Source organism: Misgurnus anguillicaudatus, chromosome 18 (genome assembly GCF_027580225.2).
Source record: "Misgurnus anguillicaudatus chromosome 18, ASM2758022v2, whole genome shotgun sequence".
Lineage (NCBI taxonomy): Eukaryota > Metazoa > Chordata > Actinopteri > Cypriniformes > Cobitidae > Misgurnus > Misgurnus anguillicaudatus.
The window spans coordinates 38,655,165-38,681,182 of NC_073354.2; the positions used below are offsets into that span (position 1 = coordinate 38,655,165).

General features: G+C 35.9%; 3 protein-coding genes across 4 annotated transcripts; all 3 read right to left on the reverse strand.

Moving 5' to 3' along the window:
• Nucleotides 1-119: 119 nt before the first annotated feature.
• On the reverse strand, nt 120-5,091 carry ctsbb (cathepsin Bb). The gene is made up of 10 exons (XM_055185757.2): nt 4,963-5,091; nt 4,042-4,165; nt 3,810-3,895; nt 3,581-3,695; nt 3,386-3,501; nt 3,217-3,302; nt 2,935-3,078; nt 984-1,100; nt 768-896; nt 120-649 (listed from the first exon to the last, which is right to left on the reverse strand). The coding sequence occupies exons 2-10, from the start codon at nt 4,162-4,164 to the stop codon at nt 573-575; spliced, it is 993 nt and encodes a 330-aa protein (XP_055041732.2). The 5' UTR covers nt 4,165; nt 4,963-5,091; the 3' UTR covers nt 120-572.
• Nucleotides 5,092-7,365: 2,274 nt separating this feature from the next.
• Nucleotides 7,366-13,677, reverse strand: fdft1 (farnesyl-diphosphate farnesyltransferase 1). 2 transcript variants are annotated; one of them, XM_055185755.2, is made up of 8 exons: nt 13,468-13,677; nt 11,935-12,032; nt 11,321-11,504; nt 10,570-10,698; nt 10,142-10,333; nt 9,567-9,743; nt 8,607-8,759; nt 7,366-8,378 (listed from the first exon to the last, which is right to left on the reverse strand). In XM_055185755.2, the coding sequence occupies exons 1-8, from the start codon at nt 13,564-13,566 to the stop codon at nt 8,154-8,156; spliced, it is 1,257 nt and encodes a 418-aa protein (XP_055041730.2). In that variant the 5' UTR covers nt 13,567-13,677; the 3' UTR covers nt 7,366-8,153. The 2 variants fall into 2 exon arrangements, with proteins under 2 accessions (XP_055041730.2, XP_055041729.1); XM_055185754.2 differs by lacking the exon at nt 13,468-13,677 and having other exon boundaries at nt 11,935-12,390.
• A 306-nt stretch (nt 13,678-13,983) lies between these two features.
• On the reverse strand, nt 13,984-23,538 carry gata4 (GATA binding protein 4). Its single transcript, XM_055185756.2, has 6 exons — nt 22,772-23,538; nt 17,871-18,037; nt 16,980-17,105; nt 15,970-16,051; nt 15,692-15,816; nt 13,984-15,602 (listed from the first exon to the last, which is right to left on the reverse strand). The coding sequence occupies exons 1-6, from the start codon at nt 23,301-23,303 to the stop codon at nt 15,486-15,488; spliced, it is 1,149 nt and encodes a 382-aa protein (XP_055041731.1). The 5' UTR covers nt 23,304-23,538; the 3' UTR covers nt 13,984-15,485.
• Between the last annotated feature and the right edge of the window lie 2,480 nt (nt 23,539-26,018).

A 26,018-nucleotide genomic window follows, 5' to 3' on the forward strand; every position in this document is an offset into this window, starting at 1 on the left:
TATGGGCAAATATCAGTTTGATCAAATTTGTTTAATAAGACATAGTTTTTCATATAAATCAATACTATTGTTTTATATCAGTGATTTTTCCCATTCAGGAATAAAACATAAAATATAGGTTGGACATTCAAAACGGTTTAATTTTGTATTTATAATGGCATATTTCTCTTAAAAATTCATAAAATCAATTGGTGAATATAATTTTATGAAATAAGATACAAATGTATTTACTTTAATTTATAGGATTTAATAAATCCTCCTGTGTACTGAAATAAAAAAATATAATCATTAAGGGGTTTCCACAGCTATTGATTTGATTTTGTTTCAATAATTTAAGACTTCTGGATAAAGAAATGTGAGGCATAAGAAATATTTCAGTACATAACTAAAACATTTTTATGAGATTTTGAAATTTAAATATCATGACAACGCCAATTAAAAAAATTATATATGTAAAAAAAAATTTCATGATATTGGGAGCCCTGAATAAAAATCCATGTGTTTATCACAGTTGATTCTGATGCATTTAAAAACTGTTGTGTGATTCATAATAGCAGAAGTTGGTCTGTCCGTTACAGCTTTGGCAGCCCTGCAACCATTTCACTCTCAATTCCACATTCATCTTTTCCTCTTAAGATCTTAAAATATCCTATAAAAGAAAAGAAAGAATGGCCTCATTACCAACATGACTGTGTTTAATGGATTTTTCTTTATAGCTTATATTTTTTGGTGATCCAAGTTTTCTTTTCAGCCATCTTAATTCTTACCCTTGTCACCCCAGTCACTGTTCCAGGAGTTTGCAACCAGCCAGTAAGGGGTTCCATTCTCAGTACCCCAGCCCAGGATCTTCACAGCATGACCTCCCAGAGCCGACCCCGTCACATGCTGGTACACCCCTGAGTAATAATAATGCAGGAAGAACTTGTGTGCAACCCCAATAAATGAATTAGATATGGGAGCATTGATTTATTTAATATAGTAACCTGTCTTGTAAAGCAAAAAATCCTCATAGACAGTAAAACCCGCCTCTACAGGACCATTGGTGAATAATTCAGTCATAATCTGTTGCTGGTCAGAGGGAACGTTGTATGCTTTGAGGCCTGTAGTGGGGAACAGAGAGTAAGAAGATTTGGAGGTAAAGAAACGTTTGGGTTCAATACAACCCAGTGTGATGTCGAAACAGATCAAATATGCAAATCAACAGACGTTAAAAACATTGATTCGATGTAAAGTAAACATCACACATATTGACCTACATATACATTAAAGAATTATTCCACTTTCATAAAAAAATCTCAATAATTTACTTTCCCCCATGTCATCCAAGACGTTCATGTCTTTCTTTCTTCAGTCGAAAAGAAATTAAACATTTCAGGATTATTCTCCATATAGTGGACTTTAGTTTCAATGCAGCTTCAAAGGGCTCTAAACAATCCCAACCGAGACATAAGGGTCTTATCTAGCCAAACCATCCTCATTCCCCCCCCCCCAATTTTTTTTTTTACTTTTAAACCACAACTTCTCGTCTTGCACTTTTCGCATACGTCATGCGTGACCTAGGCTAGTTTACTACGGCATTAAAAATGCTTCTGAAATCGATTTAGAATCGATTTTGAATTGATTCTGTGTTTCATGCACAGCTTGTGCGTGTACTACAGCTCTGTGATCAGTAAGAAGTCCTTATCAATCTAAAATCATTATGAGTCCTTTATAACATGCATTTAAAAAAGCAACAAACAAAGCAAAATCATTCAAAATATTTTTTATTATCATGAAAATACATGAAACAATTTGAAGAGCCGCTATATAAAAATTTCTAAAGACATTTCCTGGAATAACATTTGTAATGCTGCTTCTTCTGTGGCACAAGGGGAGTTTGTGCTCGAGAGCGCCCCCTGGCTTTGGGATGTGCCGGGATTTCACCGTAATTCATTAAAATTTATTAAAGGTGCAGTGTGTAATTTTTAGTAGGCTCTCTTGACAGAAATGCAAAATAATATACAAAACTATATTTTCAGGGTTGGTTAGGGTTAGGGTTTGGAAAAGGAGACGGGCCGACTACCAAAACACACTTATAGCCAATCAGCAGTAAGCAGGGTGTCTACTAACCGACATCCTTGCCGGGTTGCGTATGTGTGGGGCGGGTCTATCAACAGAAAGTCCAGATTCTATTGGGGTAGGGGCGTGTTTGTTTAGTTGATTTCAAATATCAACATTGGCTTTCAAACATCGTGGACTCGGCCTTTAACAGACAAACTTTTTTACTAAGTTGTCTCTGACAATGACGTAGCTTCTCTATGCGTTTCAAAGCGAGGAGTGAGCAGTGGACTGAGCTGTTGGTTGCAATTCCCAACTCACCACTAGATGCCGCTAAAATGTACACACTGCACCTTTAATTGAGAAAACGCACATTTGCACGATTAATCGTGACAGCCCTTGCGTGATCATTCGACATGATTACATAATACGTAAGGTTGCGTTGGTGCATCACAAAGCTAGTGCAAGACGAGAAGTTGTGGTTAAAAACTATACCTGTTTTATTGTTGTTGTGTTTAAATTTGTTTTTGACTGAACAAAGAAAGACATAAACATCTTGGATGACATGGGGGTGAGTAAATATGAGGATTTTTTTATGAAAGTGAAATAATCCTTTAAACCATTTTCAGTGGGATTAACTTCCTATTTTCACTCAATTACCACTGGAAAAAATGCTGGCTAAACTGAATTTGACTATTTTTTCTTATTAAACTGATTTTAAAGTAACTGCTGGAAAGTTAAGATTTGACAAATTATATCATTTACAGCAGAAAATTATATTTTTAACATGAAATGACATTCTCTGACAGCAAGTACACAACAGTTAAAATAAGTACAGAAAACAGCATTATTTTATTATTAACAAGCTATTAGGTGAATAGGCAAATGTATGCTTACCAAAGTGTTTGTCTTTTTTGTACGACACACTGTACTGAGATATACACTGAGCAGTGCATTTCGGAGTGTCTTGTTCACCTGAACAGGGGGGTCGAGTGCCGTTGACATGATGTTCACAGGGTGCAATGGTGTACGGTCTGCAACCTAGAGAATCACAAAGAGAAATTTACACTGCTGTCCTTATTCAGTCTTTAACTCATTTATTATAGGTTCAGTGTAAAAGGTACAAACGATCCAGATAAGGTGTACAATTCTCTAATCAATGTTCTGACCCAAACTCACCAACATTTGAGTCATAAAGACCTCCGGTCACCAAACCTGATGTAGTCCAGTAATCCCACGCTTCAGCCAAAAAACCTCCATTACACCTGTCTCATAAAAACATCAGATAATAACAAATGTGAAGGCTCAGTGTCATTTCTCAGAGGTTATTGTGAGGAGTCTCACGCACCCAAAGCCACATTCATCACAGCAGGACAGCAGATCTTCTGCTGAGATCTCCACTGACACTTTTCCTTGGCTGTGGATGCAGATCCGATCAGAAATGGCTTCAACCGCACCAAAGGCCTGCAGTCAAAACGATGATGACGGTTAGGAGTTTGATGCTTTGGGGTGACAATGATTCATGCACAATGATGTGTCTTACCCAGCATGACCCACAGTTACCCTGGTCCCGAATCTGACTCAGGGTTTCACAGTAAGACCACGTTGTTCGGGGGTCAAACGTGTCAGGCAATTTAATGTTGGTAGCGTGTTTGATCCTAATACAGACAGGTAAGCAAGCAAATGCTCATTTTAGAGATGCTTATGTGGTCATATTTTATTTATATATTATTATATTTCCAACGAATGTCCTTTGTAGGATTATTACTAACGTATTTGTCAGTCGAGGGCCTTTCAGGACGGTTCCACAGAGAGACTTCAGATAACTGTACTTCACATCCTGAAAATTCTCATCAGCCTATATGAAGAGAGAAAATGAAAGCAAGTGAGGAATAAAAAAGAAGAAGTGAGAAAGAAAAAAAGAGAGGTGACAGGTGCGACAATGACACACAAACTGCAGTTATAATCTTCATCTTTTGTGCTGGACTTCATCACATCTCTTACCATCCATGTTGTCTTGGCAGAATTGATGATATTGATCATGTCATTCGCCCATGAGGAGGGTTGTGGGCGGGCCAAAGTGACGGACAGCACGCAGAATAAACACAGCAAATTTAAACCACCCATCCTGAGAAGAAAAATAAATTCTGTGGACATCGAAGATTTTCTTCTCAGATATGTCATTTTTGTATGATTCAAGATAAAAGGACAAATTTGATGTGAAGGCAAAAAGTTAAATTAAGTTCTTAATTTCATGATGGGTTGTTTGAGGTACAGTGTTAACTTACTGTAGATTTACTGTGTATTTACTGTGTATTACTGCCAACAGTTCAAAGATAAATGAACATTAAACATTAACAAGTCTTTATCTTTACAGGAAAAAACTATAAAAAGTAAGTTGAAAAAAAAATGAAAAAGGTTGATGAGGATTTCTGAATGCTTTGCCGAGGCAGTTTTTTAATAATTTTATTCTGTAAAGACAAAGGCTTGTTTATTAATGTTTAATATTAATTTTTCTTTGAACAAACTGTTGCCAATAAATTAGACATATATAAATCTACAGTAAGTTACTGGCAAACTGCTGCATAACTACAGCAAATTTTTACTGTGTAGATTTAATCTAATGGTTGGGTTCATCCCTTGTATTTTTAAAGTATATTGATGTCATGAAATGAGTGCTAAAATGTTTAATTTCTGAATTAGTTGATAAAAGTTTATAAACATTATCAATTTCTTCAAACAGAAAGTTATGAAGTTCAGCTAAAAGCAGTAAAACGTTCATAAATGTCAACAAAAATATTCAGTTTAAACTTTAATTAAATCATTATACATTACATCAAATATTTCTTAATTTTTAACACTTGGTTCTTAATGATTTTTTTATCTTCCGTTACGCAGCAAAAAAATTTAAAATAAAACATTTACCTGAGAAGAGACTGTCAGTCTTTGTCAAACTGCAGATTCATACAATGACACGGAGTTAAATTGTCTCTCATACAGTAAATGATCATATGACAGAGAGTCAGGTGCGCTGTTACAGCTGTCAGCAGACAAGCAAAGGTCAAAATATACTAAAACTTAAAGAAACTGTTTATGTCTGCATTTATAAAACACAAGACATCTTTTGATTCCTTATATAAGGATATAAAAACAAGGTTTCCTGTAAACTAAGACAATTTGTATCAATTTACTCTGCGGGTAGATGTCTCTTTTAAATTCAGGCATGCCAAATTCTACAAAAAATGTCATTATACTGCTTTAAATGTATTTTAAAGGGGTCATAGTGTGAAAATCTGACGTTTTTTATGTTTAAGTGCTATAATTAGGTCCCCAGTGCTTCTATCAACCTAGAAAATGTGATAAAGATCAACTCAGTTACTTTGTTTGGTTTGGGTAAGCCATTTTCTGCAAGCATAGGTCGTTCAGATTTCGCCTGTTTTGTGAGGTAGGTAACAAGGCGAATTAAAATAATACTGCCCCCTTAATCTGCACTAACCAACCACAGCACCAAGGCTTTGAACCGGTTCACAGAACGAAAACAAAAAACAAGAAACTTTTGATGATTTGCAAGAAACAGAAACGAAACCAGAAACTTTCAAAAAATATATGTTCCGGAACAGAATCATTTATTTAAAATAATGGTAACCGGTTAATACTGTTATTTTATTCATTCTTTGACAAGATTTCTGTCCAATATGACTCGGTGAAGTTCACTTCCGGTTGTTGTTGACTCATCGGAGAAATGAGAATCTTGCCACCAGTAACTAGCTAGGCTACAAAGTATCTCAAGATGTTTGTTTTTTATACTAATTAGTGGTGTAACGGATCACAGTTAATCCATGATACATACACATCACGACCCACAGTTCGTCTCGCATGCGATTCGCAAATAAACATGCAAATTTAAATTCGGTGAAAGTTGATCATTTGCACGTGTTTTAAAGTCTTGCAAATGTTAACACTTAAGTGATTTTAAACAATTTAACCACAAAAAGGTGCTAAAGTGAGCAATTTTCTGTACGCACAGACGCACATGTGGCTGAATGTGTTTGGTCCAGCTCCAATCAAATGTGATTATCCCTATGCCCTTTAAAGATCAGAACTCTTGATGTATAAACATAAGAGAGAGTTGCGCTACTGTGTCTCAAACTGTAGTCTATTAAAATACATTTGGCGAATAAGGCACTGAAAAACAACGTAATTTTCACGTTATGAGGAGCGACTGTTTATGCTGCATCTTCTTCCCAAAGCGCCATTTGGAATTCGTCATCCGTCTGTGTGTGTCCGCGTGTTTAAGTGCACTCAAAAGTGCATACATGGAGAGACGCGTTTCAAAAAGCAAGTGAACAACAGTATTCTTTTTCTAATAAAAACATTGGTTTAAGTTGTTTGCCAATAAATGACATCGCAGAAAATGTCCTTCTCTAAATTCATGTATAATGCTAAAACAAATGTAGGCATGTCAGAATTACAGTTATGTAGCCTTTTTTTAAATTTTGTAGACTAATAATTTAAGTTTAATGTCCTAATGATCAACCTATTTATTTGTATGTCCCACAGCTGACATGAAACATTATTAATCGGTTCGGGAACTTTATTTTGTTGTTTCTAATCGGTTCAGGAACATCAATTTTAGGGTTGAACCGAAAACCAGAAACGTTCAAATACTGTTTCTGTTCAGAACGAACAAATTAGGAAATCTGGTTCAAAGCCCTGCACATCACTGCCATTTAGTGCAGAGAGAAAGAGAGAGAGAAAAATAATTGACAGCACAATTGAGTTTCAATACAACAAATCACAATCTTTGTGATCAGTCTTTGCATTTTATCCGCTCATTTGCATTTTAAATGACACACCCAAAAACAGCACACTTTTGCTTAGGCCTACAAATTAGCAATTTTAACATGATATAATTAATTATCTGTGGAGTATTTTGAGCTTAAATTTCACATACACACTCTGGGGACACCAAAGATTTATTTTGCATCTTTAAAAAAATCTCATAGTATGACCCCTTTAAAAGTGGTCACATGCAAATGGCTAGACTAAATAAAGAACCTGACGAACCTCTTGCCTATAAAACATACTCTCTAATTTTGAATGAATAATAGTTGTTGCCATACTGTTAAAGATTTTGTTACTAATGTTAAAGAATTGCTTTGGTCAGGGGACTTAATAAATAATTGCTTGCTTTGAGGTTCTTATGAAATGCCAAAGACAACTTAACTTGCCTTTGTATGCATCATATCAATGTGATTTACTAAAAATAAATTAATGACTACACAGCAACTTGCTAAAACATGGATAAACATACTGTCAGTCTTATAATATTTGTAAATATATTTATTATTTCTGAATGTATTTATTTACAAATTAGACTCCCACATTACATAGCAAAGCTGAATAAATCATATATACAAAGATCTCACGAGCTTTTCTATATAAAAGCTAAATATTAAGGTCACTTGATCTTCTACGATCTCTCCAAGCAGCCACTTAAACCATTAAATATTTGATTCTGAGTTTGACAGACTTTGGGATAATCACATATATGTTATGAAAACATACAATATAAGTCTTTTTTAAAAGTCAAACACGCCCATATCACCCTAAAATCAAATAGTAAAACTTCAGGACACACTTTAGTACTGTGATGAATGTAACAATAAAAATACTACATGTCCTGAAAAATATCTCTTCAATCTTTTGATTCGGATGTGTTTTGGGCGACTAAATGAACATGAGATGCCCGAGTACTTTCATATGTCGATTACCAACAATCAAACATTGTATAATCCTGAACACTTTAATGTTGCGACCACAGAGTAAAAATCCCTGTTCACATGAAAGACTACAATACCGGAATAAGAAATATTCCATGTTTTCATTTTTCTTCCAGCATTCATCCCTGAAGTTAAGGATGATTTGCCAGCAAAACAAAACATCCTCACCAACACAAATACCAGAAATACTTTTCTTTATCCACAATTTGTTTTCTTTTGACTATAAGTTATATGTTTTAATGAGGTTTTAAATCCTTCGTGTGACTGACGGACTGCATTACTGCATTATTACTGTGTCGCTCTTTATGTCCATACAGTGTGTCAGATGAAGTGTCAATGACCTGGCATGTCTGTGCCCCCTGGTGGTTGCCCTGCTGTGGCATTGAGGTATTGCCAGCTGAGAGCGGCCAACAACATGGCCGCAGAGACATAGATGGGTGAGAGGTGATGCGCCCTCGAGGAAAGCGCTGCCGGAGAAAGACTCTTCTCTCTGATGACGCTCAGGATTTGCAGCGTCTTCTCCCGAGACGGATCAATTATGGAAACTTTCTGTAGGATCTGTAGGAAGATCATGCAGGATAAGGATTACTGGGGGAAAAGATTATTAACTTGGTCCATCTGTCACGCTACATTTTATAGTAAGTGCATTTAAGTTAAGGTTTCGTGCACTCATGACTGTCATTTTTTTGTCTCTCTGTAGTGTGTGTGACACATGCATTACTGCGGTTCAATGTTTAGCTGATACATACAAAATGAATGCACACAAGCATGTATACAGGCACACACCTCCTGACTGTACTGTGCGATGATACTCTGAACGGCACCCATGTTTGTGGCTTGCATCATGAGAGTAACGGCCTGACCCTTTCGGATTTTCACCACACCCTGAAACACATTAGGGTTGTTGTAGCACGCAGACAGAGTCGCTATCGCCATCACCTGGTAGAAGGAAGAAAACAATCATTTACCAGGGGTTGAACATAGTTTGTGTCTGAAATAGTCATGGTACTTCTTGGTGATTTTTCAGTGTCCAGGGGGTTTGCAATACTGGAAAAAGATTCCAAAATATGCTTTAAAATAAATCAATTAATCTGTATACAATATTACAGCCGAACTCTTAAGTAGTCCTAATTAAACCGTTTAATGACAACACTGGACAAATATGCCAAATTCCTGCAAACATGATTTTAAACTTTAAAGATTTACTTTTAGCTTGTAATGTCTGAACCGACAGCAAAGCATCAAAACAAAAACAGGCACTAAGATGAAAGCATTGAAGATGATTACATCTCTATATTGCCACTGATATGCAATGGAAGACGTACATTAATCCACTAACAGATAATTATGCATCTGCTTTTTTGAGCTTTGACATGTTGAGCCCCATAAATTACATGACAGCACATTTTAATCTAAAATATTTCGTGTTCAACTGAGGAAAGGAAGTCATGGCATGGCATAAGGGTGACAAATTTCAAATTTGGGAGAAAATATGGTTAAAGATTTAGGATATGGGTGCACCGATATATCGGCAGATGATGCTTGCTGTGAGATGCCGCTACATCCAAAAGCCGTAGTGCATGAAATAGCTGTGAATAATATCGGCCGTGCGATTCAATATAATTATCGGCCACGTATTATTAGTGTATATCGGCATTTATCTGTGCACCCCTAGTTTAGGACAAAATGACAGTATTTTATTCGAAAACAGGGCGTGTGGATCAGGTCAGAGATCTTCCATCATACCTGAGGGATGGCACAGAAGTTAAAGACACTCTGGTTACGAAGGCGGGACAGGTACACGATGACATCAGGGACGTGGCGGAGAGCGTCTGTCACCAGCAGGTTGAGACAGGAAAGGGCGGAGCTTAGGTTGTGAGGTTGGGCGAAATCCTCTAGACGGGACGCGAACTGACTCCAGGCCTGAGACACAGTTAACAATCCTTTACATATGCAACCAAAACATGGAGACTCTGATGACGGCAAGACATAATGGTTATTTTCAATTTAATGGAATGAGCCGGTGTTAAATGTTGTAAAAGGACACAGATGTGCTCATAATGTCCAGTGCATGAATATGGTTATATTAGTATGAATAAAAATTGATAGTGGTAGAAGTATGTAAACAATTAAACAGACTAACCAAACATTTCAGTTTGGTCTACGCTGAGAAATATGTTTAAAACAGCTTAAAGTCAAAATAATTTTAAATGTTAAAATACAACACTGCAGTACAGGAGTTGAATGCAATGCCGTTTAATTTTGCATTTAGCGAAACTTATAAAAAAAATAATTGTTTGTGTGTTTGTATAAAGTTGTACCTCCTGAGGCCAAAAGGCCCGACCATCCTGCTGGTCCTCCAGATAGTCTCTAATGATATTTGTTTTCTGAAGAAACAAACCCATCGAATTGGCCAGTTCTGTGTCACGACCCACCTCAGGATCCTCAAGCTGAGACGCTGAGAAGAGTCGAGACAGCCCGATCCCGACCAGACCCGCCACGTAATGACAATACTACAGAAAGACAGATTTAAAGAGTCACTCATTCATGGTAAAAGGATTTATAAACTCACTCAATACTAAACAGACATTCACAATATTATAACCATTAACTGTTATATACAGAACGTCAAAAATGCATTAAAAATAAAATACAGCTACTTCTGCACATCTTAGTTTGATTCATACCATCCATCCAAGCATTTCCAGCCACAGATCAAACCAACATGTCAAACAAATTGCAAGTTTACCTTGTCCCACTCTTTCATGGAACCAACTTTCTTCTCCAAGAATTCTGCCATTCCAACACCCATCCGGTGACAAATATCCGAGATCACGTCCCGATACTGCAGACCCAAATTTCTGAACTCCACCGAAATCTGAATAAAGTTAAATCTACTTATTAACACCCTGGGGAAAACATGGGTGATGTTCGCTTGTGCAAAATTAGGGTTTTGCTATTTAGGTGTTCTTTAAAGGGGACATTTCATAAAACCATTTTAAGATGTCAAATAAATCGTTGGCGTCCCCAAAGTACATATGTGAAATTGTAGCCCAAATCATCACACAGATAATTTATTATAACATGTTAAAATTGCCACTTTGTAGGTGTGAGCAAACATGTGCCGCTTTTGGGTGTGTCCTCTAAAATGCAAATGAGCTGATCTCTGCACTAAATGGCAGTGCCGTGGTTGGATAGTGCAGATTAAGGGGTGGTATTATCCCCTACTGACATCACAAGGGGAGCCAAATTTCAATTAGCTATTTTTTCACATGATTGCAGAGAATGGTTAACCAAAACTAAATCACTAGGTTGATTTTTATCACATTTTCTGGGTTGATAGACGCACTGGGGACCCAATTATAGCACTTAAACATGGAAAATCTGATTTTCATATGATGTCCCCTTAAAAATAAATTCAAAGTTTACTTCATGAATGAATCTGAATCGCAATTCAGTTTATTTGAATCATCTGAATAGTTGACCATAAACAGACTGACCGTGGGGAAATCCTCCAAAACCCGTCGGTCCTTCTCATTGCTCTCTGTGAAGCACCAGTCTGGTTGGTATAAGAACTTATGGAAGTCATGCAGAAGAGGAACTTTCTTCTCCAATGGGATCGTCATGTCATCTTCCACTGTATCCAGGGCTCGCAGAACCAGATAAAATATGCACACCGCATGTCTATCAGCAAGAAATCCAAAATTTAATAACCACAGAGATGCACTTTTTAAAGAAATATAATTTTTATCTCAGTTTTGGACCTCATAAAGTCTCTTCATGTTTAAATCCCTAGTCTTGGTTCAAGTATAGTATTTTAAATAAATTAACCTTAAAAATATATTATTTAAGTAACTTTGTAACCACAGATTCGTTTCAAATGTCATTTATTGGATCTGGTTCTTCAAGCTTCAAGGTTGCAAAACAAAACATTGCAAAAGCAAGCAAGCAAGCACAGGAATTTGCAAAACAGCTTTAGGGTCATAAAATACAAAACAACCATTGCACATTGTAATAAATGAACACTAAATGCATGACAACTGTAGCTTGTTCAGTTGCATTGTTGTACAGTAATCAGACAGTTGTTTACAATACGAGGTCACGCCTCTCTTACCGCAACTCTCCATCCAGCGCCTGGATCACAGCCGCGAAGCTCCGACTCGTTTGGTTCAGATACAGGTAACAGGTCCGCAGGGTTTCGCTCATGGAGTCCTGGCAGGAAAAGCACAAATACGCGGGGTGTCGGTGAGTTTTGAGCGGGTGAGGCGGACATGACACCAGCCGCCCTTCCTGCGCGCTCCGTCGCCCTCCGCCGTTGAGCACCGAGCGCGGGGAGCCCCGCAGCGAGAACGAGCGTTTGAGGACGGAGAACGACACTGCGCTTTTGCCACACACCCCAGCCATGTGCACATGCAAATGTACAAGTTTGCGCGATGACAGTCCAGCAGTGCGCAGTTTAAAACGTTGAGACTCCTTAAGAAGTCATTACGTTTGGGGAAGTGGAGCGCATGGGCACTGCGAGGCCTTTTTGGGCACAAACGCACCATTTATTTAAGCACACGCAGTAACTTGATGCGTGCGCAGAATTAACGCCATTTTATTGGTTGGGCTTTTAATTCCCCGCCCCGTTGTTATTATAAAAACACACGCCTGTTTTTTTTTCTAAGCGACTACTAAGAAAGTTGGTAAGTATGCACTATCAATCAAACGTTTGAATTAAAACTTTATAAAACTAGTAGGCCATTGATAGTTGTGCAAAATGTTAAAGTTTTTTTTATTTCAAGCGTCATGCACATCATAAATTGCTAAATGATACATTTAAAAGTTGATTTATTATTAATCTACACGCCACTGACATGGTAAATGTGTTTTTTATTTGCCAAATAAACAACACTAAAAGCTTGTTCGACTTTAAGCGGCGCCGCAAGAACCGACAGGTAGATGACGTCAAAGTAGCGCGAGAGCGAGACCAAAATAGACTTCGTATGATTTTTCTCGAATCATTCTCGCGGTACTTTGACGTCATCCGCCTGTCGGCTCTTGCGGCGTCCTACAAAGTCGAACCAGTCAAATTTAGCTTTACATTCTGCATGAGTATTAATTTATGGCGACATCTAGTGGTACATCTATCTATCTATCTATCTAATAAGTGTCATTATCAGTGTGGATTGGGATTAGCTGTTAAACATGCGCAGAATGATATGTACCCCTGACTGACCCTTCCAGCCGTCGAAGCTTATTATATAAGCCAAATCCATGGGTCTCCTGTCTGTTAAAACTAACCTACTACCCTCTACATATAAGGTAAAGGAACAAATCCACTTCAATCCAGGATTACATCCAATCCAGTGGATGCTGACACTAGTAGCTCATATACGCCATTTTGAAAAAAAATCATAAATAATGTGTTATTATGTTAAGATGCTAGAACACTGTACTACTGTAAACACATGCATACAGGAGCTGAAGGGCTAAATGAAAGCGTTGTTGCTGAGAAAGATAACTCGGTGTAACCTTTTGAGTCTTTTCTGTATTGAGTCATTTTATGATGAATTATAAAACCTGGCATGCATTATGATATAGCCTATATATGCATGGAAGACATAAGCAAAAGTTTTCAAAAGCGATTCAAAATGAATTTACTTACATAATCCAGCTTTGGCATAACAGAACGAAACCCTCCTATTTTGTATTTAAACAGGTTATATATTTCTTCCGGGTGTCCCAGAGATTTGAGGATGTCCATATTTACAGGTTTATGCGTACAGTGAGAATACACACATTAGAATAAGCGCTAGACTTTCCATTCAAACTGGACGCGACATCGTCCAACCTGCGCATCAAAATCCTCACTCACACGATCGACTGATTCCACTGATTGGCTGAGACGCCATAGGGTCAGAGCGCAACCACCAATCGACGACGAAAGCGACTCGTGTGATGCTCCGCCCAGCGACCTATAGGCGGGACTAACAAGTTTAGGAGTCGCTCATTGGACCGATCATTGTTGACGTTAGGGGAATTATAAACACCGGCATAAATACGGTAGTAGTGTGTGACAGATGTAAAGACGACGACATTTTTTATTTGACACATGATATATTTCACGAAACGATTGATTTTATTATACATGTTTGTAACAAATTTGAATCAGAAAAGTGACTAATTAGGCAAAGTTTTAATATTTTAATTATTAAAACGGTTCATCAAAATGATTGAACATTACAGATAGGATACATAGAAACCTTTACTGTTTTCTTTTAAAGAAAATATAACTTTGAGTGGCAAACAATTGATCTAATGCACAGATACGTTGAGTAGCACAATAGATAAACATGGAGTGAATTGTTTTAGATATAGTTAAATACATTACATTACTACAAAATGTTACAAGCAAAGAATTACATGTCAAATTAAATTTCTTTACAGGCAAATGAGAAAAGCTAACCATGTTTATAAGGGGAAATCAACTTTATGGTTCATAAGTAAATTTCTTTTGACTTTTCTTCCTCTTTATAAAAAAAAAGAAACACTTTAACATTGGTTACTAATAAATACAAGAAGATAAAATTCAGTTGCAATTATAGAAATTCAGACAGAAGTAAATTTTGTGTGATTAAACATGTTTTAGGGAAGTTACTGCCATGACAGAAAATGCAAGTTGTTTTTGTTGAGGACTCTTGTGCATAGAAGAAAGCCGGTGATGATGAGAGTAGCTTGTTGTGACCTAATGGTCAGGTAATCTTGGTTGCTATTAGGGATGCATAACGATTAATCGCGATCAATCTACAGCAGAACAAAAGTCCCTGTCTACATCATACATGTGTGTGTGAACTGTGTATAATAAATTTGTAAAAATAATGTTGATTATTTATTGAAATTTGTATATACATTTGTATATTTATGTGTCATTTATATTATATATAAATATTTAATATATAAATATATATTCTTTCATGCGTGAATATTTATAAATAAATAATTATTATACACAGTTCACACACATATATGATGTAAACAAAAACTCCCACTCTGCCATAGATCAATCGCGATTAATCGTTATGCATCCCTAGTTGCTATCACAGTTTTTGCAAACCCCAGACTGGACTTAAAATACAAAAGCATGAGCTAAAATTGATATGAATCAACAAAACATCTGATGAGCTTCACGGATCATAAATATGATCAATAATATCAAGTATCTCCCTGCAGATACAGTCTGTAAATCAATTCTTTAGACTTGAAAGATTTATTCATATGCAGCAGGAGTGCTTTGACCTTCTGTGAATGGTCCTTTCAAAGTTTGCAGTTAAGTAGCACCAAACAGAATTGGAAAATGTAGAGTTTTTTTATTCAGATTATGCAAGTACTGCTTCCTGTAGCTGTGCAGCTGTACATCACAATGTCAGCTGGTTGCCATGGTGTTCTGGGTGGTTGCTAGGGCATAGCTAGGTGTTTGCCGTTCTTCTAGGTGGCAGATAGACAAAAAGACATTTCCAAAATAATGTTCTCATGATCTACTGTGGGACTGAAGCTTTAAGTTATTTTGCATATTTGAATCCTTGATGACATCATCGAATCCTGAATCCAACACTGCTCCTTCACCACATCATCTAGGATTTCTGGCATTAGATGAAGCACTGCTGGTTATGTTAGGAGTTATGTTCAAGCTAGAATCAGACTGTTCCACGCTTCACTCTTAGGCGTGGAAGATCCACTTGGAGAAAGTTTTAGAGCTGAATTTCCACTTTGGGTTCCCATATACATAGGAATCGCAGAGACCTAAAGAGACGAACAAAAAAGTTGAGTAAAAGCATCTGATAAATAAATAAATAAATAAATAAATGTAAGTAGGTTGTATGTTCTCTGACCTGTGTGTGCATATTATGATGTGAGTAGAGAGATAATGTGTCCGGTTCAGTTTTGATTGGTCTTGGTTCTTCTGTGGGGCTGGAGGTCACAGCACTGGACGTCTGACCATCACAGTCAGAAGACCCTTGAAAATAATGAAATCACAGATCAAAATCAGACACTTGGCTGTGAGATACATTTACATGGTCAAAAAGTCATATAAAACCTTCAAAGATATAAAAAGAGGTGGATGATGAACGTTTAGGGACGTATTTGATATCTGCACTTCTGCACTCACCAGATTTGGACTTGTTGATATTTTTGGGTTTGCGTTTGCGAGTCTGAATACCTTCCTTTTTCATAGCAAGAGGACGAGGAACCTGCAAAGATGATCAAGATACACACAGTTTTCTTTATTCTCTGTTTCTCTCTGTCATACAGTTTACAATCTCTCCTGTAATTACAATTTTTAAATGTGACCCTGGACCACAAAACTATTCACAAGGGCTACATTTGAAATACATCATTTGAAAGCTTTGCTAAATACGCTTTTTATTGATGTATGGTTTGTTAGGATAGAACAGATACAACTCACTGGAAAATCTGGAATCTGAGGGTGAAAAAATTCGAAATATTTTGAAAATCACCTTTAGAGTTGTCTAAAAGTCCTTAGCAACACATATTACTAAGGATAAATACATTTGTGATATATTAAAGCAACACTATGTAGTTTTTTTACCTTTAAATAATGTCTCTAAAATTATTTCAGTGATAGAACAACTTTTAACTGGACAAATTGTACTGTTGCGGCAACCTGAGCAGCCTCCTAGCTGCTACAAGCACACTCTGAAAGTGGCGGTGGAGGGTAGAGCGCACAGCCCCGCCCCTCCCCCTGCTTGCAGAAGAGTGTCTGATACCAGGCACTGTTGCGCTTTTCAACCACATGGGGGAGCTGTAAGTCATTTTTACATGGAAACTACATAGTGTTGCTTTAAGTGTAGGAAATGTACAAAATATCTTCATGGAAAATGATCTTTACGTCATACCCTAATCATTTTTGGCATAAAAAATCTATACATATACCCATGCTACTTATGACTGGTCTTGTGGTCCAGGATCACAAATCTATTTTAATGGCCTGACAAAACTACGGATTGATGTTGCCAAAGCGTTCACAGTATAATATTGTGCAGAATAACTTAAAAAAGATAAAAAATAAAAAATATTTGACATAAGTAATTATTAAATTAAGGGAAAGATAAAAAATTAACTATGCCAGTAATATGTCAATAATAACATCTCTCTTACCCCATGCAGTTTCATGTAGAGGCCACAGGCGTTACAGACCGGCTCACCCTCTGCATTGCGTCTCCACAGTGTTGTTGTGGTTGTGTGACAGTTAGTGCAGGACAAACCCACTCGTCTGGTGGCAGACTGATGGAGAAAGACAGAGAAACACATGAGACAAAGACTCTTTTAGGTGTTTCATAGTCTTCCTCCATTGTACGAATACACAGTCGGTTTCAATCACAACAATTACATTGTGACAACTAACCCCAGTGTCCCCATCAACATGACCAGCTGAGTTACTTTAAAGTTACCTTTGTTTATATATAACCCAACAATGGGTTAAAACAACCCAGCATTTTAAGTTAAATTAACCCAGCATAGGTTAAATTACCACCCAACAGGTGTGATAAACAAATGACCCATAAAGTCATGTATCAAAGGATTTTTTCATATTTGCTGAAATAAAGGAATAAAATGTCACAGTGATTAAAGTGATAGTTCACCCAAAAATAAAATTTCTGTCATCATTTTCTCATCCTCGTGTTGTTTTTTGGCCTGTATGATTTTTTATTTATTTTTATAAAACACAAAAGAAGATATTTTGATAAATGATAGCAAGCACACAGCTTATGGTAACCATTGACTTCCATAGTAGGAAAAACAAATACTACGATGGAAGTCAGTGGGTATCGTGCTTAATCATTTATCAAAATATTTTCATAATTTATCAAAATACTTCCATAATATTTGTTTTCCTATGGAAGTCAATGGATGGTAGCTGTGTGCGTACCATTATTTATCAAAATATCTTATTTTGTGTTCATCAGAACAAAGAAATTCATACAGGTTTAGAACAACATGAGGAGGTTAAAATTATTACAGAATTTTTATAGTGATACTGAAACCCACCAATCGTCTTTGAGGTTTAATGAGAGGCCGATTTATTCCATTCATTTTGTGGTAGAGTCCACAGGCGTTACACAGGTAATGGCCCGTCCCATCACGCCGCCACAGTGGGGTGGACATCGCCCCACAATTCACACACTCACGACCTTCTGCGAAATCATCGTACAAATCTGATAGACAGAAAAAGAAGGGAACTATTAACACTCTTGTGTGTTTTCTGCTTAAAACAAAACCAGACAACACACAATGTTAGACTTAACTGTAATTTCTACAATTTCTTACCACAAAATACCCAGTAAAATACCATCATTTTCTTTTCCAGTTCATTACTGTAATATGCATTGCATTATGGGTATTAACATTTAATTTGATTTATTGTATGTTTTGAATTTGCGGTAGACTGCTGTAAAACAACAGCAGTAGTGCTACTGTAGTTGAATAAAACAGTGTTATAAAAGCATATAAAATGGAAAAATAAAATATATCTATGAAATGAAATACATTTTATTGGTTATGCTTTTAGCAGTGAAGCAAATTTCAAAATGTGAATTGTTTTTCAGCAGTATAAATAATTTATTTAGAATTGTAGACGGTGTTGGGGGTAACGCATTACAAGTAACGCGCATTACATAATAATATTACTTTTCTGAAGTAACGAGTAAAGTAACGCATTACTCTATAAATGTACACATTAATATTTGAGTTACTTTTTAAAAAAAAAGTAATGCGAGTTACTTTTCAGTTTAATTAATTCATTTTAAAAATAAAATAATGTACTGAATAAAAATGAACATATTAACATAGAATTACACACTCTTTCGCCTGAGCGGGAACAGTTTGAGTCAGAAACGGAGATGGCAGGCCAGAGGTTGACATTTTTGCGATTATAAAAAACACCCGCAAAGCCTGAAAAGGATGAAGCCTTAGCCAAGTAAGAAAAAGTAATGCAAAAGTAACTTAAAAGTAACGTAAGCATTACTTTCCATGAAAAGTTACTAAGTAACCCAATTCGTTACTTTTATGATGAGTAACTTAATATTGTAATGCATTACTTTTAAAAGTAACTATCCCCAACACTGATTGTAGATAAAAAAAGAAAGGGATTATGGATAAATGCTTGACCGTCAGATTTGAATTTGACCTCAAGACTTCAAAACACTAGTGACGCCAAGATTTTGCTCCTCTGAGTGTTGGGAGAGTGACAAAATAGGCTACTTGGGGAGTGTAGCGAGTAACTTTTATCAAGTGACCCTGTGGTACTGTGGTAGTGTTACAGACCTATAACACGGGTGACCTGGGTTCGGTAAAATGGAACTGCGGTAAAGGCATCATACTGTAAAAACATCTACAGTTATGGTACTGTAATGGGGCAGTTACAGTAACTCACTGGCAATATGTTGCCAGTGAGTTACCGCATATATACAATAAAAAGTCTAACAGTGCTAAATAATCACTCAAGAACACTACCAATAAGAAGATTTCAATTTAATTACGTCTGCTTCTTTACCACAAGGAAAATTATGTTAGTATTACCAAAACATCTGAATCTCTAATCAAAGAGACCATCTGCTAGAAATAAAAAAAATAACAAGGTAACACTTTACAATAGGGTTGTATTTGTTAACATTACTATATAGTCAGCATATTTGTTAATGTTAGTTCATGTCTGTACAATTGTTCATTGTGCATTAACTAATGTTAATAGTTACAACTTTTGATTTTAAAAGTAAATTATAAAATTAACATGAACTAAAATGAATAAATAATGTAAAATAATATTGTCCATTGTTAGTTCATGTTAGCTAATCCATTAACTAATTAATACAACCTGTGAATGGAGTAAACATATATTTACAAACAAATAAAAAAGCAGCTATATTATTTCACACCATATTGATTATTTTAGTGGAACATTTGTCCATTTAGCATACAAAACTACTTCTGTAGGCTACTTGTTTATATTTTTAATTGACTCTATTGCCATTTAAAAGAAAGAAAAAAAACATTGGAAAATTTCTATTTGTAACTTTTATTTGGCATCCAACATCAAATGAGCTGACGTGAACGCGCATGCTTGTGGATCAACAGGAGGCGCTGCTCGTCACGTTTTGCAGACGCGCGCGCACACAACTCAAAGCTAATTTGTACAAATGGATTCTTGGCGCTCATATATCACAGATGGCCCCTGAGGACCCTTAAACCAGAGCACTGGCGATGAATCAACAAGAGAAAATGAGAAAATAATCATTCATCATCTCTCTCAGTTAAATCATGCACGTGCTGAAGCTTTTAAACAACATTGTAGCACTTTAAACAAGCTATTAAAACAGCAGAGTTTACTGACACATTCAAGCTTCAGCGTCCTCACTATCATTTATCAACAGCAGCTCTCATTTGTCTTCATTATATCAGGACCAATCACAGATAAATTAACAAGTTAAGAGGTTTTGTGGATGATTTTGTGATTTTCTGTGGCCTCATCTCAGGGTTCACAGCAGTTTTAGCCTTGAGATTTCATGAAATGAAACGACAGGAACAGCAAACAAAAGACTGTCAGGCACTCACACAACGAGTCTTCCTCAATTGACAAATAACAAGTCGTTTAACACAATCACTTATAGAGTTATTGTCTAGAGGTCACATAAACACTTACGCAACAGACATTTATTACTGTATTGTTAAGACAAACTTTTTGACATTAGAACAATCTTTAGAAAATGTCAAATTTGATTCGTTTTAAACGTCTGATTTTATAACTGTGTGAAATTATTTTATCTCTGCTAAATTATTTAGTTAAACTAATAAAACCACAAACTCAAAAACAGAAGTGAACTACAGACAATATGACGCGTATTTTAAAAGGGTCTATTTACAATAACAGGCTATTAATAGCGCATGACTGTGACAAAGGTCATCGTTTTTACACAGAGTTCACATTCACGTCTGAATTATTTATATAGTTTTTAGCAAACAGAAATTAAATGTACACATTACAGTGTAGAGAAATATAATAAAATCTTGCCCTCAATCATAAATAAATAAATTTAATATACGTTTACATAAAAAAAGACAAAATAGACACAAAGTAATCTTAAAAAGTGCACGTATAAATTAAATTCATGTTGAATTAGGCATATTACGCGCTGAATTTGTTAAATTGGACAATTAATATGTCATGGATATTTTGTAATTATAGGCCTATCTGCGGGATTGATCTTTTAATATGCAACAATTATTTTAAGCTTGAGTTTTTATTTTAAAAATCTAACACGATAATATTTGTAAATCTATTAAGTGTATAATGATGCATTTAATATTTGCAATTGTCTTAAAAATCTAAAAGTAGTAACGTTTGTGTTTTATACAACACTTTATGATATGAATGTAACCTACGTTTTATTAATTAATTACGTGAAACTTGAAAACTGCCGTCCAAACAATTCAATTATTTCTTATCAAATAGGAAACTTATAATCTTATCAATAAAACCGTTTTAAACTTTTGTGGTGCATTGCTATAAAATAAAGAAATGTTTATCTGGCGATAAAATTAATTGATTATCTAGGTAAGTTTTCAACATTTTAAAAATATGTTAAAAAAGTAAGAAATAATTATGACTTTGCGTTTGCTTGAAGGTTTTGTATATTAAAATCTTTATTATAGTAATCACAATTTGTTTTTGTGTGAATTTATTTTTCTAATTACATGCTGCAGAATATTGTAGTTTTTTCCTAAAACATTTCACTTAAGTACCCTTGCAATACATCCAAGCACCTTTTGTTAATCTTTCAGATAATTGACTACTCGTTTAGCTAAAACACATTTTACATTATAAAGCGTGTTTACTTAAGCACTTAATTATATTCAAATGTTAAAACGCAATAAGACAAAAGCAAAACAATAACAAACGTATAATTAAATTTAATGATTACAAGACAATTATTAATCTGTACATGCAACATATGCGTGCATTATAGTTAATCTCTGTATAAGATCATAATTTCACAATTCAATCATGATTTTGTGACAAACTTTTGTCTGTAGAGACTCTGATAAATGCTAATCTATGACTAACTTAATCATTATAAGATGTTGAATGAGCAGGTAAACACGGAGTTAACCTTAATGAATAAACTCATGTAAGAACAAACACTATCGATACAGAGAGTAAACGTTTTCAAATAACCTATCCTGAACAAACCTCGATAGACATCAGGCCCAAATGACCATCAACTTCTCATTTTAACCTTCATAGACCAAAAATATCAAACCGCAAATATTGAGATTAAAAATTAGATTATTTTGACATAACACTATACAGGGATTATCTTAAACCAGGACTAGTCCTTAGTTTAATTATGAAATATAACTAGTTTTAAAATCATTACTTGCGTGCATTTTGAGGCAAAACAAAGGACACTAATGTATTTTAAGATATGTCAAAAGTTTTTTCAGTTTGGACAGCTCTTACATTTATTTACTTATATTTTAGTTTAGTGGGTTTAAAGGCTGATGTATGTTTAATATATAGATTTTTTTCCTAACCTTTAAAAATTACTTTTCAAAAATCGTCAGGTGGATTCGGCCATATTAAATATTTTGATTTCTACATAAATATTAAAACATATATAAATATATAATATATATATGTAATATATTAAAACATTCCTAATTCCAGACATCAAAATCCTGTTTATTGAGTATTTTCTCTGTATTGTTGTATTATAAATTCTGGATCCTCAAATTTTTTGGGGGGGAAATGGATCAATGTGATCAAATATGAAACACTTTAAATAATAAATTATGAAACTTTTTTTTTCAATCGCTAAAAGTAAGAAATTGGTTAGTATTTAGCTATGCAAAAACAAAACGTCACCATGTATAGAAGACAAATACATTCTCACCTAAATTCGGGTGTCTCGTGGCATTGGCCGGTCCGCCGGTTTGCAGGCTATGCAGCACGGAGCTGTCGAAATGCGACGCCGCCCAGGTGCCTCCAATGTTCGTGCTCACGTAGGCCGGGTACCCGCCGTGATACGAGCCACTCAATCCCCGGGACCCATAATGCTCCCGCCCGTTACTGGAGATATTCAACGGACTCGGGTAGGTGGTTGTCTCCCGGGTTGCTGCGACCCCGGAGGTCAACGGAGGGCTCGTAGAAAAGGTAAACCTGGACACCGGGGACTGATGGTGCCCACTGGCAGAGTTATAAGAGCTTACAGAATCCACGCCCGGCTGCGTCCAAGCCGCGTGCCCGGACACGGGGCTGCTCTGTTGGGACGTCTGGAGGTACGGCAGGGCCGGAATCATCGGGGTCACCCGGGTGGTAGGAACATAGACCGGTGAAGTTGCCGCCGATGCGGCATTATGAAGGAAACCGGGATCGTAAGACGCGGGCCCATGGGTTGTGGACATCGCTACACCTTGATACATCATCCACAGGTGAGTGTTCACCCCGATTATTCCACTGTTGGCTGTCGGGTGTTAGGACCGGGACATTGGTGTTCAATATAATCCGAACAGATCTCACCGGGGTGACCTTTGCCTCGTGCCGGTGGAGAGCATTTCTGCCTCACCTAACCCACTAAAGCGAACAGAAGACAACAGAGAGGATGAATATGAGTGTGGTTGATCTCTCTCAGCACTCCTCCCAGTCTCTCTCTCCGCCTCCAGTAAAGTGCATGTAATTCCTGACAAGTTCAACGACCTGTTATAAAAGTATTTTGAATCACTGTTAATAATAAAGGTTGTAAAAGGGTTAGCCTATTCGCAGCGATGCCATAAAATAAAATATTGTTTGTTTGTACAAAATATAATGTTTACTATTAAACTATTAAATAACTTTTTTGTTCAGGCAAAGGTTCTTAAAATAACAATTTATTTTATTTTCATAATTTGTTAAACTTTTTTTCTGCAACACAAATATTTATAGAAATCTTTCAAAAAACTTTGAAATGTAATATTGCAGGTATATACATTTTCACTTTATATACAGTAGTGTGCAAAAGTCTTAGGCCACCACCTCCAGAGTTGTTGTATTAGAAGTTTTAATGTCCATCCAGATATATTTCTCAATATATTTTATTAAGATGCAAACAGAAAATACAGGAAATATCTACAAAAAAATATTATTTTCAGGACTAAATGTCTTCTTTAGGCATCGTCGGTGACCTCTCTTGGCACTAAAAACATCTTGAGTGTTTTTGAGCAGAATTAAGTAAAAAGACAAATTTCTTTAAAATGAGAAATCAGATTTAATTTTATTTAGGTTTAAGAGATCCTGCAGTTTCCTGCTAGCTACTGCTCAAGTGGAAGGGGAGTTTACCCTAAAAACTTGACACTTCAGTTTACATTTTTATACAGTTTTTATACTATACACATTTCCTGTATTTTATGGATGTATTCTATATTAAAGAGACTGAGAAACAATTATATATGATCACTATATTGCCAAAACAACACATCTAATTGTGGCAATTTTACAGTCAGCCTAATTACCTAACAGTTTTATGTTAAACAACGTAAATTACGACAACTCATTTGCGCACAATTTTCTCCTCTTACGAATAAAAAATATCACCAGTATCAAAACTTGCTAAAATACATAAAACATGGGATTTAAAAGGGCTTTATAAACAGAACGAAAAAGTAGCAATTAAAAACGAAAAAAATAAATAAATAAATTGCGTGATATTCGGAAAACATATAAAAGTTAAGACAAATTTTCGTTTGATCGAAGCTAAAAGTTTATCTTCACAGAGCTGAATAACGAAAACATATTTAATATTTATGTAAAATCTGACCAAATAAATCTGATTTTCATGTTTACTTCGTTATAAGAAATAAAAATGTAATTTATTAATAATATGAACATGTATACACATAACTTATGACTACATTTTAATTCATTGCTTAATGATTATTATTATTATTATTATTACTATTAAGTTAAGTTGTTTGTGTGAACGACAGAAAGAGATTTATCAATTACTGACGTCACTCGCGTCCTCATCTCTGACTGGCGGAAGTCTCGCGGCTCGTGCACATTTATAAACCTGACATTGCTATAAACAAACGTGCATCCATCTCCCTATATGTTCTCAAATCTAAACCGTATACATCTCACATCCTTAGAAATAAACTAGAATTACACCTTCACTATTGCATTTGCCTATCCAGTTTATCTGATGGGCTAAAGAAAACACACACTTAAATCTCTGTGGATATTCTTGTATGCCTCTGTGATTTTTCTGTAGTTTGCTTCAACTGTGATCATGACAGGATACAGTTAATCCGGTCATCAGGTTCTGGAATCACAGATCTCCTCCTGATCGCTCTGGGTTTCCTCATCGACTCAGTCTCTTTAATGCTGGACTCCTGCTGTCCAGCCACTCTATAAAACCAGATGAGATCAGACCAGTGAGATCAGACCATGACCGCAGGAGTCACTGTGATAACCACACAGGTTTGATAAAACCGGCCCCTGCAAATCTCTTTCACAACATAGTCAAGACATTTAAGAGCAGTCTGGATGCCCTTTACCAGTGGTTGGAGTGGTTATAGATTATTTTAGTTGTCAGTTTGATGAGCATGTAAAGCTACAAGGTTGGTGGTGGTTGTGATGTTATTTTGAAAAAGTGAACAGCAAACAAGCTAAAAGCCAAAAAACAAATATGGCATGACAACCATTTATGTTATGACTAACCAAGCTTAAGCTTTATTTGTTTTTTACGTGCAAAACTGCATTCGATCTTTTGTCTGTAAGTGTTGCTCCCTCTTTTAATTTCCCATTTGATTTTGTTTCTCATGTCTGAAGAATAAAATGATAAATGAGTTATGTGTCAAAGTTTAACAAGCGCCAACTCTAAATCACAATGTCTGTTATTTTTGTCTGTATATATATATATTTTTAAATGCACTTTATTTTTTATGTGTGATGTGTAAATGGTCCGAATGTCGGCTCATACACGGCAGGGTAACTGGTTCAGGGTTCGGCCGTTGTCAGTGTGAGTATGAATGAGGTGTTTGGTGATAAAGAAGAGCAGATGTGATAGCAAAGACAGCCGAGACTGTGTGTGTTTTGGAATAGTGAACGTGTCAAAAAGGCAAATCAAGATGAAGGAATGCGATAGTTCAAGGCAAACCAATATG